Source organism: Coregonus clupeaformis, chromosome 10, assembly GCF_020615455.1.
Source record: "Coregonus clupeaformis isolate EN_2021a chromosome 10, ASM2061545v1, whole genome shotgun sequence".
NCBI lineage: Eukaryota > Metazoa > Chordata > Actinopteri > Salmoniformes > Salmonidae > Coregonus > Coregonus clupeaformis.
This window is the reverse complement of record NC_059201.1, coordinates 29924478-29941831: the sequence shown is the minus strand read 5'-3', so window position 1 is coordinate 29941831 and position 17354 is coordinate 29924478. Positions and strand designations below refer to the sequence as shown.

Here is a 17354-nt window from a genome sequence, read left to right as displayed (position 1 = left end):
TGCATTTTGTTGCTGTAATCTGACATTTAGTTTTTGCAGAAAATAAGGCCTTGATCACCCACCTGCAGGTCTGGAAGGACATCAAAGGGAAGCTGAAACAGAGTGATAGTTCAGAGTTCTCTCTGTCTCTTGTGGGCAAAACCATTGGCATCTCTGGGACCACATGCCTCTCTTGTGCTGTGCAGAGCTTGGTGATATATGTCTGTGCCACCTCCTCCAGGAAACTCAACCCAACAGGGCATGCTCTATCAATCCCACACAGTCTCGTATTAACCGTCAGCTCTGCCATCCCTCACAGCAGCAGCCTCTGAATCTGCACACAGACAGCCAGATGTCTTACACCTGACCTCCGCTCCGCAAAATACACCATCACCTACATGCTGTTCAAAGGAGAAACAGACAGCCATTTTGTTCTCATCAAAATCTAAGTAGACCCAGCTGTTTGTTGAAAAAATGAACTATGCTATAAAAAAAGAAACATGTCAAAGTAAACACGTTTTTAGAGACCGTTTAATGCTATCAGATGCAAAAAATGTATTCAGCAATCGTTTTACACAGAGGCGCTGAGTGCACACAGCAGAACTCAAGTCCAAACATGATTTATCTTGTTCAAAGACACATCTTAAAATGTCTACTCATGGATAAACAAGCAATTGCTCAATTCTCAATTTTGCTCCGTTTTTGAGCATCTTTAGCATTTCATTTGAGTCTCATGCCTCTGTCCAGGGGGCTATCTTTAAGTATTCATAAATACTTTCCTTTCTTTGTTCACTTAAGTAAAATTAGCTTAAAAATAAATGGATGACAGTTCAGTGTCTGTGATGTTTCATTCATCCATGGTACTGACTGGGACTTATTCTGCAGTCTCTAGACGAGCAGCCTTGTCCCTACCTTTAATGCACCATGTAGTGGAGACCATCCAGATGCCAAAGATCTTCTTTGCAGTTGGGCTAGGGCAGTATGTCTCTACTGCTAGGGCAATATTGCTAGTACTTGTCAGTTTGCAGCCAATAATACAGGCAGTTGGTCTTCCTGCCAGTCCTGAAGCAGCAGGTCCCTATAGATCAGGCAATAAATGAGTTTTCCTGCATAATCCCCATTTCCTCCTCTTCCTCATCTTCCTCCACTAGCCCCAGTGTATCCTGAGAAGAGGAAGTCTGATGGCGGTCAGTGACAGCCGCAGGCTCTGACCACCATGTTCCGGTACTTCTTCAGAATGACATTGGAGCTGTCGTCAAAGTAGAGGACTGAGATGCCGTGGAGCTGGGTGGGGGCACAGCAGGGTTTGGGCACTGTCTCTGGGTTTATGAAGTGGACCTGGGGGGGATAGAATAGAGCACCGTTATTAGGGAAATCATGCACAATCAGAAAGATTCAAGAGTGGGGGGAAACGTGCGTTGATATTTTAGCCGTTTTCTTTACAGGATGCAGGACATCAAAGAGTGTTTTGATTTTTTTTTTTTTTCTGAAAGTAATGTACAATTTAAAGTTAGAGACCCTACAGTGAAACCCTGAGAAAATGCCATATTCAACCCCCTCAGAAATGTATATGATAATATGAAAACTATAAATATTCTTACCAGAGTCTGCACAATGGCATGATTGGTGGCGTTCATGTAGGAGTTGAGGGGAAAGGCGCATTCGCCCTGGCAGTAGTACGCTGCATAGCCCTCGGGTGCAATGATCCAGTCCTGAGGGGACAATTGAAAAAAGAAATGACTCATAACAATATCCAACAAATGTGAGATGGAGATAATGTCATATTGAATCTATTGAAGTCAAACTCATATCTAAGTGGGTGAATAGAGAAAGAGGAGGATGTGCTCTGATCATTACAGTACAGAACAGAGCTATCAGGACCTGTGTGATAGGAGTCATCATATTACTGTACCTGCCATCCCAGATCTCTGAAGCTGACATACAGCTCATGCTTCTTACAGCCCTGTTTCGGGTCTGTGCTGAGGTTCTCTGAAGACAAAGGGGTAAATTAACAACATACAGATTAATCAACACAATCAACTGTGATCACTGTCACTTAAACACTGTATAATAGAGGTGTTCCTTGTTAAATATTATTCATAGACTGAATATGAAGTTTGCAAGTTTATAAAATGTTGACTGACTTATTCTCCTCCAAGTGGGTAATTTGTGTACCTGCTGCAGCCTCAGCAACCTTCAGTGCGTCCTGGGCATTCTTGGGGTTTTTAGAGCGGTTGGGGTTGCGCCCCTTGTGGCCGTGGGCAGAGCGGATGCTGCGGAGGCGAACCTCGGTTGCCTTAAAGAAGGCCACCATGAAGGGCTGCTTGTCCTGTGGCCCACTGCCCCCCACCAGCCCCACTAGCCTGGGGTTCACACTCTGGCCTGTAGAGGGAGACAGAAAGACATGCACATGTCAGTCCAGGGTACATATTGGTATTTTTCAATTCAATGTTATGTGGTTGGTGTACCAGCCCTAGAGATCTATCTCTGTTGGACCAGCGGCCATACAGTACTCTTATAACTCTATGATAGTGACTCACCGTCCATGCTCTCCAGAGCCAGCAGCAGGCCCAGGTTCTGGTCCAGGTTCACCACCCACTGGTTACTGGTGCCTGTAATGTCAAACACCAGCCAGCCTTCCTCTATAGCCCACACCACCCGCGTGTCCAGCAGGAGCAGATCCTCCTCACTGAGGGGCAGATTGACTACTAACATTAGATACACAGCACATACAGTCTCAGATACACAACAAAGAGTTACAGACCTAGGAAGTGTGTTATTCTAAATTCTAACATCAGTTGCCTCAAATCTGGATAAACGTATAGCGTTGACACTTCACATTGAATTTCAAACCAGTCTCCTCAGTGGCAGTTTGTGATGCTGCTATGTAGTGCAGTCATTAAAACTCGTTTTTCAACCACTCCACACATTTCTTGTTAACAAACTATAGTTTTGGCAAGTCGGTTAGGACATCTACTTTGTGCATGACTCAAGTAATTTTTCCAACAATTGTTTACAGAGAGATTATTTAACTTATAATTCACTGTATCACAATTCCAGTGAAAATAGAACTGTTTGGCCATAATGACCATCGTTATGTTTGGAGGAAAAAGGAGAAGGCTTGCAAGCCGAAGGACACCATCCCAACCGTGAAGCACGGAGGTGGCAGCATCATGCTGTGGGGGTGCTTTGCTGCAGGAGGGACTGGTGCACTTCACAAAATAGATGGCATCATGAGGAAGGAAAATTATGTGGATATATTGAAGCAACATCTCAAGACATCAGTCAGGAAGTTAAAGCTTGGTCGCAAATGGGTCTTCCAAATGGACAATGACCCCAAGCATACTTCCAACGTTGTGGCAAAATGGCTTAAGGAAAACAATGTCAAGGTATTGGAGTGGCCATCACAAAGCCCTGACCTCAATCTTATAGAACATTTGTGGGCAGAACTGAAAAAGCGTGTGCGAGCAAGGAGGCCTTCAAACCTGACTCAGTTACACCAGCTCTGTCTGGAGGAATGGGCCAAAATTCACCCAACTTATTGTGGGAAGCTTGTGGAAGCCTACCCGAAACGTTTGACCCAAGTTAAACAATTTAAAGGCAATGCTACCAAATACTAATTGAGTGTATGTAAACTTCTGACCCACTGGGAATGTGATTAAAGAAATAAAAGCTGAAATAAATCATTCTCTCTACTGTTATTCTGACATTTCACATTCTTAAAATAAAGTGGTGATCCTAACTGACCTAAGACAAGGAATGTTTGCTAGTATTAAATGTCAGGAATTGTGAAAAACTGATTTTAAATGTATTTGGCTAAGGTGTATGTAAACTTCCGACTTCAACTGTATATAAAAGTTGATCTAGATAGCCGATACGTATTCCAATAAATAGCAGAGACAGTAGAGATTAGCCACCCAGAGAGAACCCAGGATACAGTAAATCCAAAACAAGAGATGACATGCAGTGTCGATCTAACCCCACCGATAGCCATTATTAAAAGAGCTATCTTTATCACAGATGAAAATTCCCAGACTGATTGAAGCAGATATCACAGCTCTGGGGCAGACCTCACAGACAATGGATTTATTTACAGATTGAGTTTCAGGCCCCCAGGCCCACAACTCAGACTGTCTCTTTGTCTTGCCTCCTTGTTGTCTGTATGGAAGGCATGTGTGTCTCTGAATGACAATGGTGTTGTTCTTAGCACCGACATAGCCTCACTGTCACCGCTGTGGGACAGGCCATGCCTACACATGACTGGGCTCTGATGTCACCTAGCAGGACAAGCTGTGTGTGTGTGTGTATGTGTGTTGGAGGGAGGAGGTGTTTTTCCTAGGTGGACAAATCAAACTATTGTTCACTACAATCAAAACGTGTAGTGTGGCCAAGAAGAGAGAGGTTGGGTGGAGGGAGGGGGGTTGCTAGGTATTAGAGAAGGGAGATTAAGTGAATGATGGAGGTGTGGGGAGTGAGGGTGGTGTTTGACAGGGTGTTCTATATGGTCAAGGTGGGTCTCTGCAGTTTTAGGGAGTAGTTTACAGTTTTATAAGGCCACACACACAAAGATGAATGGAAGAGGCGTCACCTGTCAGGGAGCTCCTGTAGCACCTGGTACACACTCACATGGAAGGTCTCGTTCTCATAGTGTTCTCTGATGTAGTCCTTGTAGATTCTGAACTCTGCAGTGGAGACAGCTTCTCCCTCTGGGATCCGGGACAAGTCAAAGCGGAATTCCCTGTTGTGCCGAGAAGACAGGACGTCCTGATCCAGCTCAACTAGAGAGAGGATGGGGGAGAAAAGGGGTTACTCACTACCCATACCAACTGATCCCGGATCAGCTTTTTCCAACAGCTAACCTCACCCATTATGAGCTGCACAACTAACACTGACCCTGGAGAGTTAAAGGCACATCCCTTTTCTCCCCATATCCCCTGGTCTTTTGAAACAGTGGGGATGTATGTGTACCAACACACTCTGCTGTGAATACACTCAGATCAGCAGCCAGGTGGTGGCTTAATTCTGCCAAAACTGTTGCTGAATCAAAGTCTTCTGATTCACATTGCTTCGCCCACATCTCAGAAGCACTGTGTCAAAAATAGGAAACTCCTGCTTCCATGAGGGGGGTTAAGAGAAACCACACTCAAGGCTCAATTTGGCTCCATGTTTAAATTACACACATGTGCTGACCACAAGAAAAGCCCCGTTAAAGCACAGCCCGGAAAACCACAGCAGCCAACACTATGCAGAAACACTATGATCATAAATGTCATAATCCTCAATATGTTATCCATAATCCACTTCACTATAGGAGAATACATTTAACCACTATACATTAGGTACTATACTCTGGGGGGGGGGGGGGTGATAATAGAGCATTTATGTGAATGGGTTTTCTGAGAGTAGGCTAGGCCTGATGTAAAAATGGAGTCCAAACAGTTAAAATGAGCCTTTTGCAGGGCCACCACTGAGATCCACGGTGTCCCACCCTGCCCTGAAACAGCTGAGCCACTCTCAGAGTTTCCACAATAATGGTGGTGGGGCAGAGCCAAAGATTTCCTGGAGGTTTCCAGCGCTGTGTTTTTACAGCGTTACCCAATGTGTTTGTCCTTGGAAAGCTTGGTGGAAGTCTCCGGAGCAACGGGGGACTTCCCACACTGGAGGTGTGCAGAGTGGAGCGATGATTACCCATCTTAAACACATCCTGCCCACTAGCAGCCCCCATGACATCATACGTCTGTCTCACTGGTGCCTTGGTATTGTTTCAGGACCGAATAACACATACACACACACACACAAAACGTAATGCAGCACACATGCACCCAACGCCTTAAAGCCCAGAAAACTACTTTTAACCACACACACACTGTAAAGAAGAGCATTCTGAACCCTGCTAGTCATTTGTTAAACGTTGGAAAGAAACCAGGGCGTTTTTATGAAGGCAATAATTGCTCGTAAGGTCTTGGTGTGTTTACATTAGGGACCATTAGCTCCAGAGATCAGCCCTCAGATATGCAAACTTCTCTCTGTGAGGCATTTCAACACTTTTCTTAGCTCATGACACAGGGTTCAACGTACGGCGCTGGCGTGGCACAATCGATAGCCTATGTTTGTTTATTTATAATTTATAATTTTCAGCTGCCAATCAAAAGATATGGGTGAAGTTTATGAATATCCTACATCAGAGGCAAAACTAAAACCTAGAATATCTACTTGGTATAAAATAAAGTAAGCTGGAACACAATGAAAATGCCTAATGAAAAACACTTGCTTAAATCAGATTTCTAAAACAACCCATTTCACTGCACCTATCCGGTGGTGTATGTGACATTAAAACATGTTATTTTTTATTAGCTGCCTAAAGGCACATTCTACATTAACCTCTCCAACTACCCTGTCTTAGGCTCCATTACAAATGTCTATATTGAAGTATGACAACATTCAGTGGCTTATGTTCCAAGACCCTATTTCTGGGATCAGATTATTTTATTCACTAAAACAGGCTTTGTTAAACAAACCTTACACCTTGGCATTTCAGTTGAAACCGCCTCTTTGGAAAAAAGAAAACAATCTTTAAAAGAAAACAATTTTTAGTATGAGCCGCTTATTTCCCCCCAAATCAGATTACTGTGACAGTCAGCTTTCAATTTAGCCTGTTGGGTTCACAAAACTGTTACAAGGCAAACTTTGACCATACAGCACCATCTTCTTCATTTCACATGGAGCAACGTGACAGATGACCGATAAGCCTGTCTCCTATTCCCAAATGCTGCAGGTGTGTTCTCATGGAAGCAAGAACATCCCAGAGACATCTGTGTCTGCCTATGGCAGAGTCCCAACAAGAAGCACTAGCAGTGCAGGAATGCAGGTCAACTACGTCCAACCAGGAACCATGCAGTCAGGCTATAGTCAGAATGCTACAGCAGTGTAAAGTCAGACCTGAGCTCTGCACTCAGTATGGCTATAACTCTATTATAACGACACAGATGTGCAGGCAAGCTACAGATGTGTGAGGTCAAACTGCAGCTGTATAGTCAGATGTGCTGCATAGTCATGGACATGAAATGAATACTGTACATATTGATAGTGGACAGACTGGATGGTGGTTGAGGATTCTAACAGTCCTGAGTCTAGGATATGTATATATATATATATATGTATGTATTTATATGTATGTATGTCTCTCCTATCATTGCTACGCAGACGACACACAATTAATTTTCTCCTTTCCCCCTTCTGATAACCAGGTGGTGAATCGCATCTCTGCATGTCTGGCAGACATATCAGTGTGGATGTCGGCTCACCACCTCAAGCTGAACCTCGGCAAGACAGAGCTGCTCTTCCTCCCGGGAAAGGTCTGCCCGCTCCATTATCTCGCCATCACGATTGACAACTCCATTGTGTCCTCCTCCCAGAGTGCAAAGAACCTTGGCGTGACCCTGGACAACACCCTGTCGTTCTCCGCTAACATCAAAGCGGTGACCCGATCCTGCAGGTTCATGCTCTACAACATTTGCAGAGTACGACCCTACCTTACACAGAAAGCGGCACAGGTCCTAATCCAGGCACTTGTCATCTCCCATCTGGATTACTGCAACTCGCTGTTGGCTGGGCTCCCTGCCTATGCCATTAAACCCCTACAACTTATCCAGAACGCTGTAGCCCGTCTGGTGTTCAACCTTCCCAAGTTCTCTCATGTCATCCCGCTCCTCCGCACACTCCACTGGCTTCCAGTTGAGGCTTGCATCTACTACAAGACCATGGTGCTTGCCTACGGAGCTGTGAGGGGAACGGCACCTCCTTACCTTCAGGCTCTGATCAGACCCTACACCCAAACGAGGGCACTACGTTCATCCACCTCTGGCCTGCTAGCTCCCCTACCTCTACAAAGCACAGTTCCCGCTCAGCCCAGTCAAAGCTATTCGCTGCTCTGGCACCCCAATGGTGGAACAAGCTCACCCACGACACCAGGACAGCGGAGTCACTAACCACCTTCCGGAGACACTTGAAACCCTACCTCTTTAAGGAATACCTGGAATAGTATAAAGTAATCCTTCTTCCCCCACCCCCATAAAAAAAGGAGGAAAAAAAGGTGGTTGTCCCACTGGCTATCATAAGTTGAATGCACCAATTTGTAAGTCGCTCTGGATAAGAGCGTCTGCTAAATGATGTAAATGTACATATATATACAGTGGGGAGAACAAGTATTTGATACACTGCCGATTTTGCAGGTTTTCCTACTTACAAAGCATGTAGTGGTCTGTAATTTTTATCATAGGTACACTTCAACTGTGAGAGACGGCATCTAAAACAAAAATCCAGAAAATCACATTGTATGATTTTTAAGTAATTAATTTGCATTTTATTGCATGACATAAGTATTTGATACATCAGAAAAGCAGAACTTAATATTTGGTACAGAAACCTTTGTTTGCAATTACAGAGATCATACGTTTCCTGTAGGTCTTGACCAGGTTTGCACACACTGCAGCAGGGATTTTGGCCCACTCCTCCATACAGACCTCCAGATCCTTCAGGTTTCGGGGCTGTCGCTGGGCAATACGGACTTTCAGCTCCCTCCAAAGATTTTCTATTGGGTTCAGGTCTGGAGACTGGCTAGGCCACTCCAGGACCTTGAGATGCTTCTTACGGAGCCACTCCTTAGTTGCCCTGACTGTGTGTTTCGGGTCGTTGTCATGCTGGAAGACCCAGCCACGACCCATCTTCAATGCTCTTACTGAGGGAAGGAGTTGTTGGCCAAGATCTCGCGATACATGGCCCCATCCATCCTCCTCTCAATATGGTGCAGTCGTCCTGTCCCCTTTGCAGAAAAGCATCCCCAAAGAATGATGTTTCCACCTCCATGCTACACGGTTGGGATGGTGTTCTTGGGGTTGTACTCATCCTTCTTCTTCCTCCAAACACTTCGAGTGGAGTTTAGACCAAAAAGCTCTATTTTTGTCTCATCAGACCACATGACCTTCTCCCATTCCTCCTCTGGATCATCCAGATGGTCATTGGCAAACTTCAGACGGGCCTGGACATGCGCTGGCTTGAGCAGGGGGACCTTGCGTGCGCTGCAGGATTTTAATCCATGACGGCGTAGTGTGTTACTAATGGTTTTCTTTGAGACTGTGGTCCCAGCTCTCTTCAGGTCATTGACCAGGTCCTGCCGTGTAGTTCTGGACTGATCCCTCACCTTCCTCATGATCATTGATGCCCCACGAGGTGAGATCTTGCATGGAGCCCCAGACCGAGGGTGATTGACCGTCATCTTGAACTTCTTCCATTTTCTAATAATTGCGCCAACAGTTGTTGCCTTCTCACCAAGCTGCTTGCCTATTGTCCTGTAGCCCATCCCTGCCTTGTGCAGGTCTACAATTGTATCCCTGATGTCCTTACACAGCTCTCTGGTCTTTGCCATTGTGGAGAGGTTGGAGTCTGTTTGATTGAGTGTGTGGACAGGTGTCTTTTATACAGGTAACGAGTTCAAACAGGTGCAGTTAATACAGGTAATGAGTGGAGAACAGGAGGGCTTCTTAAAGAAAAACTAACAGGTCTGTGAGAGCCGGAATTCTTACTGGTTGGTAGGTGATCAAATACTTATGGCATGCAATAAAATGCAAATTAATTACTTAAAAATCATACAATGTGATTTTCTGGATTTGTGGTTTTAGATTCCGTCTCTCACAGTTGAAGTGTACCTATGATAAAAATTACAGACCTCTACATGCTTTGTAAGTAGGAAAACCTGCAATATCGGCAGTGTATCAAATACTTGTTCTCTCCACTGTATATATATATTCAGTGGGGGGGGGAAGTATTTAGTCAGCCACCAATTGTGCAAGTTCTCCCACTTAAAAAGATGAGAGAGGCCTGTAATTTTCATCATAGGTACACGTCAACTATGACAGACAAAATGAGAGAAAAAAATCCAGAAAATCACAGTGTAGGATTTTTTATGAATGTATTTGCAAATTATGGTGGAAAATAAGTATTTGGTCAATAACAAAAGTTTCTCAATACTTTGTTATATACCCTTTGTTGGCAATGACACAGGTCAAACGTTTTCTGTAAGTCTTCACAAGGTTTTCACACACTGTTGCTGGTATTTTGGCCCATTCCTCCATGCAGATCTCCTCTAGAGTAGTGATGTTTTGGGGCTGTCGCTGGGCAACACGGACTTTCAACTCCCTCCAAAGATTTTCTATGGGGTTGAAAAATCTGGAGACTGGCTTGGCCACTCCAGGACCTTGAAATGCTTCTTACGAAGCCACTCCTTCGTTGCCCGGGTGGTGTGTTTGGGATCCTTGTCATGCTGAAAGACCCAGCCACGTTTCATCTTCAATGCCCTTGCTGATGGAAGGAGGTTTTCACTCAAAATCTCACGATACATGGCCCCATTCATTCTTTCCTTTACACAGATCAGTCGTCCTGGTCCCTTTGCAGAAAAACAGCCCCAAAGCATGATGTTTCCACCCCCATGCTTCACAGTAGGTATGGTGTTCTTTGGATGCAACTCAGCATTCTTTGTCCTCCAAACACAACGAGTTGAGATTTTACCAAAAAGTTCTATTTTGGTTTCATCTGACCATATGACATTCTCCCAATCCTCTTCTGGATCATCCAAATGCACTCTAGCAAACTTCAGACGGGCCTGGACATGTACTGGCTTAAGCAGGGGGACACGTCTGGCACTGCAGGATTTGAGTCCCTGGCGGCGTAGTGTGTTACTGATGGTAGGCTTTGTTACTTTGGTCCCAGCTCTCTGCAGGTCATTTACTAGGTCCCCCCGTGTGGTTCTGGGATTTTTGCTCACCGTTCTTGTGATCATTTTGACCCCACGGGGTGAGATCTTGCGTGGAGCCCCAGATCGAGGGAGATTATGTCTTCCATTTCCTAATAATTGCTCCCACAGTTGATTTCTTCAAACCAAGCTGCTTACCTATTGCAGATTCAGTCTTCCCAGCCTGGTGCAGGTCTACAATTTTGTTTCTGGTGTCCTTTGACAGCTCTTTGGTCTTGGCCATAGTGGAGTTTGGAGTGTGACTGTTTGAGGTTGTGGACAGGTGTCTTTTATACTGATAACAAGTTCAAACAGGTGCCATTAATACAGGTAACGAGTGGAGGACAGAGGAGCCTCTTAAAGAAGAAGTTACAGGTCTGTGAGAGCCAGAAATCTTGCTTGTTTGTAGGTGACCAAATACTTATTTTCCACCATAATTTGCAAATAAATTCATTAAAAATCCTACAATGTGATTTTCTGGAGAGAAAAAAATCTCAATTTGTCTCTGTCATAGTTGACTTGTACCTATGATGAAAATTACAGGCCTCTCTCATCTTTTTAAGTGGGAGAACTTGCACAATTGGTGGCTGACTAAATACTTTTTCCCCCCACTGTATATATATATATATGGGGGATTGGAAGTGATGCAGACAATTACATTGATGGAAGTTATAATCTATCTGCAATATTAAAGCTGATCTACCCCCTAAAAAAAGTTGTAATAATAAACAAAGAAAATAAATAAAAAAGTATATGTGGGTGTGTGCAGTATGTGTGTGTGCGCATATGGGGAAATTGTATATATTTATACACAAAACAAATGAGTAAAAAAGGATACCATACAGCAGTTTCATTTCAATGGATTAAATTCACTTAGGGGAAGAAGAAAAAATCTCTGTCTACCATCCCACAAGAACAGGGCATATGAAGCCAAAAGCTTTTCCCACCATTAATTTGTTTAGGAAATGAAGGAAGCAAGACTAATAAAACTGAACTGATTCCATCATTTCTGAGATGTGTCAACATTGGCCACCTAAATACCTGCACATTGAGAGAGGGGGTAGAGTAGCTCCCTTTCCCTCACTGGAAGCTGTGGTCTATCGAGGGGAAATGCCTTAATCCAGTTTGCCTTTAAGCTATCACTCCAGGGACCACCGGGACTGGCTCTTTACAAAATGGTGGAACCCACAGCTGGAAACAGACTGTCAATCAAACGAAGAGAGGGGCCATGGGTTCATGAGAGGAATGGGGACCCTGTATCCTCATTCTTTCTCTTTTCTCTGCACTTACTTCTTCCCCTTCTCTCTATCCCGGTCACTCCACCCTGCCTCACATACTTTTAACCTTTATTTAACTAGGCAAGTCAGTTAAGAACAAATTCTTATTTACAATGATGGCCTACCAAAAGGCAAAAGGCCTCCTGCGGGGACGGGGGCTGGGATTAAAAATAAAACATACATACTCACACAGACACATGAATGGGAATAGAAGGTTAAAAGTGCCAAATCTATTCCTGATGATAAATTGAGATCCTTACACACACAATAAGCCATGAAGCCCAACCTGTATCCCTCCTGTAAGCCTCGAGGCAGGACAACGAAGGGGAATGGGTTGACTTTGGATGAAAAGCCCCATCCGGATGAGAGCCACAGGCACCACACTGTCTGCTGTTTCACCATAGTGATATCAGACCCGTGGTGAGATTTCCAAAGGAAACAAAAGCAGGATTTGGGTTTTTATAAACATAATAATGTCCAAGGAAGCCCCCCCCTTACTCCCCCCTGGTTTACGCCCACACACACAGCCAGTTTAGATGCAGTACCTGAGTCTTTATCTCCCTGTTAATTTGTCCTGCCCTCCCCAGGGTACTGAAATGCCTGTACAAATCATGCTAAACAAAGCCTTGCTAAAGCCGGTCTCCCAGAGCATTGAAGGGATTCAGGTGAAATCAGATACAGCCATGTAGTCATAACATTTACAACTCAGAATGCTGAACAGTCCTATCTAAAGTGAACGTTACCTTAAAGCCTCCACATTTAGAAGCTGCACACAAATGGAACCTCACTCACCACACAAAAACTTAGCTAATGCACTCGGTTCAACAGTACAGCTATTTCTGCAAAGTGCCTTCAAACAACAAAAAGGCATTGAAGAAAGCTTTCACCCTTTAATACTTATGCCAACAGGTAAACTGGGAGTAAGCCTGCTTTCTACAGTCAACTCCTGTGATTTAAGGCAAGGTTACGCCAGAGAGACTGACTCCTAACGGGAGCATCACTGGATCCTCAGCAGTGCTCTGTCTGAGCAATAAAACACAACCACCCTTCACCTTGCCTGACCTCTGCTCTCCTGGTCAGTAGTCCATGGAGAATAAGAGCACCTCCTCCCAGCTGCCCACTGCACTGAGGCTAGGAAACACTATCACCACCGATAAATCTACAATAATCGAGAATTTCAACAAGCATTTTGCTACGGCTGGCCATGCTTTCCACCTGGCTACCACTACCCCGGCCACCAGCTCTGCACCCTCCGCTGTAACTTGCCCATGCCCCCCCCGCTTCTCCTTCACACAAATTCAGACAGCTGATGTTCTGAAAGAGCTGCAAAATCTGGACCCCTACAAATCATCTTGGCTAGACAATCTGGACCCTTTCTTTCTAAAATTAGCCGCCGGAATTGTCGCAACCCCTATTACTATCCTGTTCAACCTCTCTTTCGTAACGTCTGAGATCCCCAGAGATTGGAAAGCTGCCGCGGTCATCCCCCTCTTCAAAGGGGGTGACACTCTAGAGCCAAACTGTTACAGACCTATATCCATCCTGCCCTTCGAAAGTTTTTGAAAGCCAAGTTAACAAACAGATCACCGACCATTTCGAATCACACCATACCTTCTCCGCTATGCAATCCGGTTTCCGAGCTGGTCATGGGTGCACCTCAGCCACGCTCAAGGTCCTAAACGATATTATAACCACGATCGATAATAGACAGTACTGTGCAGCCGTCTTCATTGACCTGGCCAAGGCTTTCGACTCTGTCAACCACCGCATTCTTATTGGCAGACTAAATAGCCTTGGTTTCTCAAATGACTGCCTCGCCTGGTTCACCAACTACTTCTCAGATAGAGTTCCATGTGTCAAATCGGAGGGCCTGTTGTCTGGACCTATGGCAGTCTCTATGGGGGTGCCACAGGGTTCAATTCTTGGGCCGACTCTTTTCTCTGTGTATCTCAATGATGTCGCTCTTGCTGCTGGTGATTCTCAGATCCACCTCTACGCAGACAACGTTTTGTATACATCTGGCCCTTCATTGGATACTGTGTTAACAAACCTCCAAACGAGCTTCAATGCCATACAACACTCCTTCCGTAGCCTCCAACTGCTCTTAAACATAAGTAAAACTAAATGCATGCTCTTCAATCGAACACTGCTGGCACCCGCCCACCCGACTAGAATCACTACTCTCGACGGTTCTGACCTAGAGTATGTGGACAACTACAAATACCTAGGTGTCTGGTTAGACTATAAACTCTCCTTCCAGACTCACACTAAGCATCTCCAATCCAAAGTTAAATCCAGAATCGGCTTCCTATTTCGCAACAAAGCCTCCTTCACTCATGCTGCCAAACATGCCCTCGTAAAACTGACTTTCCTACCGATCCTTGACTTCGGCGATGTCATTTACAAAATAGCCTCCAACACTCTACTCAGCAAATTGGATGTAGTCTATCACAGTGCCATCCGTTTTGTCACCAAAGCACCATATACTACCCACCACTGTGACCTGTACGCTCACTACATATTAGTCGCCAAACCCACTGGCTCCAGGCCATCTATAAATCACTGCTAGGCAAATCCCCGCCTTATTTTAGCTCATTGGTCACCATAGCAACACCCACCCGTAGTATGTGCTCCAGCAGGTATATCTCACTGGTCATCCCCAAAGCCAACACCTCCTTTGGCCGCCATGACTGGAACGAACTGCAAAAATCTCTGAAGCTGGAGACTTATCTCCCTCACTAACTTTAAGCATCAGTTGTCAGAGCACCTTACCGATCACTGCACCTGTACACAGCCCATCTGTAATTATCCCACCCAACTACCTCATCCCCATATGTGTTATTTATTTTTGCTCATTTGCACCCCAATATCTCTATTTGCACATCATCTCTTGCACATCTATCATTCCAGTGTTAATACTAATTGTAATTATGTTGTACTATGGCCTATTTATTGCCTTACCTCCATAACTTGCTACATTTGCACACACTGTATATATATTTTCTATTTTCTGTTGTATTTTTGGCTTTATGTTTTGTTTTACCCCATATGTAACTCTGTGTTGTTGTTTTTATCGCACTGCTTTGCTTTATCTTGGCCAGTTGTAAATTAGAACTTGTTCTCAACTGGCTTACCTGGTTAAATAAAGGTGAAATATATATTATTATTTTTAAAAGTCCTACAGACCAGAGAGGTCCAAAGAGAAACCATGGTAGGAAGTGTTGTTAAAATGGAAAACGGTTTTCCACTGAGTAGAAGGCATTTGGTTATTTGGCTGTCCCCATAGTAGTTTGGTTACAGGTAGAACCTTTTGGGTTCCATGTAAAACCCTTTCCACAGAGGGTTCTACCAGGAACCAAAAATGGTTATCCTATGGGGACGGACAGAGAACCCTTTTTTCTAAGTGTATGAGACATTGAGACACTGAATGAGTCAAAGTAAGCATAAGGAGTGTATTAGCATTACAGTGCAGTGTCAGATGAATCAGAGTAAACCTAAACAAACAGCTGTTTAATTTTTGTGTTTAGGTCATGTTCATGTGAGATGTGTTGAGTAAAAAACGATTTAAAGAAGGTATTGTAAGATAAGAGCGCTTCTGTCAAGACTGCGTCATCGCTTGCGCAAAGGTGAAATAAAAAACGTTTAGCTTTTAAAAATAAAGTGAGCAATCGCTTGAGCTGTTTTATATCATGTAGGCTAAACAATAACTTATCAAGTAATATACATCGAAATTAATGGATACGTCTCTGGATAGGGTGATAGGGAGGACGTACCAAGATTGACAAAGCTCATCACCATATCCGCGTCATTGAGGAAAATGCTGTCTTGCTGGGTCACCATCCGGGGCCCCTGGGTCGTGAAGACGGGTTTATAATATGAAAAGCCTGCGGGCTGTTGTCTGTCGGTGGAAATAGCGTTGTACAAATCCAGCATGAACATCGGGGCTGCGTTTTGTTTGGTGTAGATGTGCGGTCGGGGCCGGTGGGGCAGCCCCAGGATGGAGAGGATTTCCCGCTGCATCTCCCGGCGCTCCTGGCTCCTCAGACGGCGCTGGATGAAGCTGGAGTGTACCTCGTTATCCAGAGTGATGTTAGAAAAAGTTGTCTCAGCCAAAATACAATAACCCCACGCAAGCAGCAGCGCCGACGCACGTCGATGCAATAAAGTCACCATTTTCAAATGAATGCGTGTATTTAATTGATTGATACAAAGATTGAGAAATGCTATCTAAAATGACTGTCCCAAGTCCACATGCATTGGAGAGCGAGCTTCGACCCTGATTGCCTACCTTAAAAGCTGAATCAAACATCAGCCAAGCATCATCAGCTTTGGTGCGCACCGCAATGTCAGGCAAGCCCCCCCTCTTGCCACCGGACTTTACTGAGTTGCAGTATTTGAGGGGAGGGGTCGGTGGGCTTTGGCATGGGATTTCCCTATGGCGGCGGCGGCGGACGACGACATTTTTGCACCTCTATCTTGCTAATATAATGGTTGGGGACAAAGTTACCCGCGATAACCGTTTAAAACCTTTATTGTCCTATCAAACCTTTGTTTGGACATGATTATAACACGTGCAACAGTTGATAAACTGGTGGAATTATGACTAGTCGCCTAACTAAGACAAGAAGTCAGTCGTTTGCTAAATTGTGCACCTGGTAAACTTGCAGGCTGGTGTGCAAGCAGTGTATCATTATCACCACAGGTTTATCTAATTTAAGCCTTTCATATAGACAATATTTACATTGTCTTATAGCTCCCCTTCGAAAAACGATTGCAGTCAGAGTGCATTATAACTGCAGTTAAAGTGCAGTCTAACTGCAGTATATTGCAAATACTGCTTCCAAAATAACTGTTTTTTTTTACTACAGTAATTTTGCAGTGTAACTGCAGTTACAGTGCAGTATAACTGCAGTTATTCTGCAATTACTGCATCCAAAATACCACAGTCGACTGCAGTTACTGCGCTTTAACTGCAGTTTCAAAACATGCAAACTTTTTTTGTAAGGGTCTGCATAAACACACAGGCACACACACCTATGCACTCACACACACCCACACACACAAAATGACACAAATATAAGTAAAAGTTACAATAGCTGAAAGCACCTGTTTCCAATAGGTCTATCCAGAGTCAAAGATTCCACTCCAGCATAATTTTGAAAAGCAAGTGAAGCATATCTCCTGAGTGGCACAGTGGTCTAAGGCACTGCATCGCAGTGCTAGCTGTGCCACTAGAGATCCTGGTTCGTATCCAGGCTCTGTCGTAGCTGGCCGTGACCGGGAGACCCATGGGGCGGCGCACAATTGGCCCA

General features: G+C 44.5%; 1 protein-coding gene across 1 annotated transcript; it reads right to left on the bottom strand.

Moving 5' to 3' along the window:
- Positions 1 to 492: 492 nt before the first annotated feature.
- Positions 493 to 16386, bottom strand: LOC121574982 (bone morphogenetic protein 7-like). The gene is made up of 7 exons (XM_041887703.1): positions 15816 to 16386; positions 4568 to 4757; positions 2520 to 2668; positions 2155 to 2361; positions 1892 to 1968; positions 1581 to 1691; positions 493 to 1317 (listed from the first exon to the last, which is right to left on the bottom strand). The coding sequence occupies exons 1-7, from the start codon at positions 16213 to 16215 to the stop codon at positions 1168 to 1170; spliced, it is 1284 nt and encodes a 427-aa protein (XP_041743637.1). The 5' UTR covers positions 16216 to 16386; the 3' UTR covers positions 493 to 1167.
- Positions 16387 to 17354: the final 968 nt, after the last annotated feature.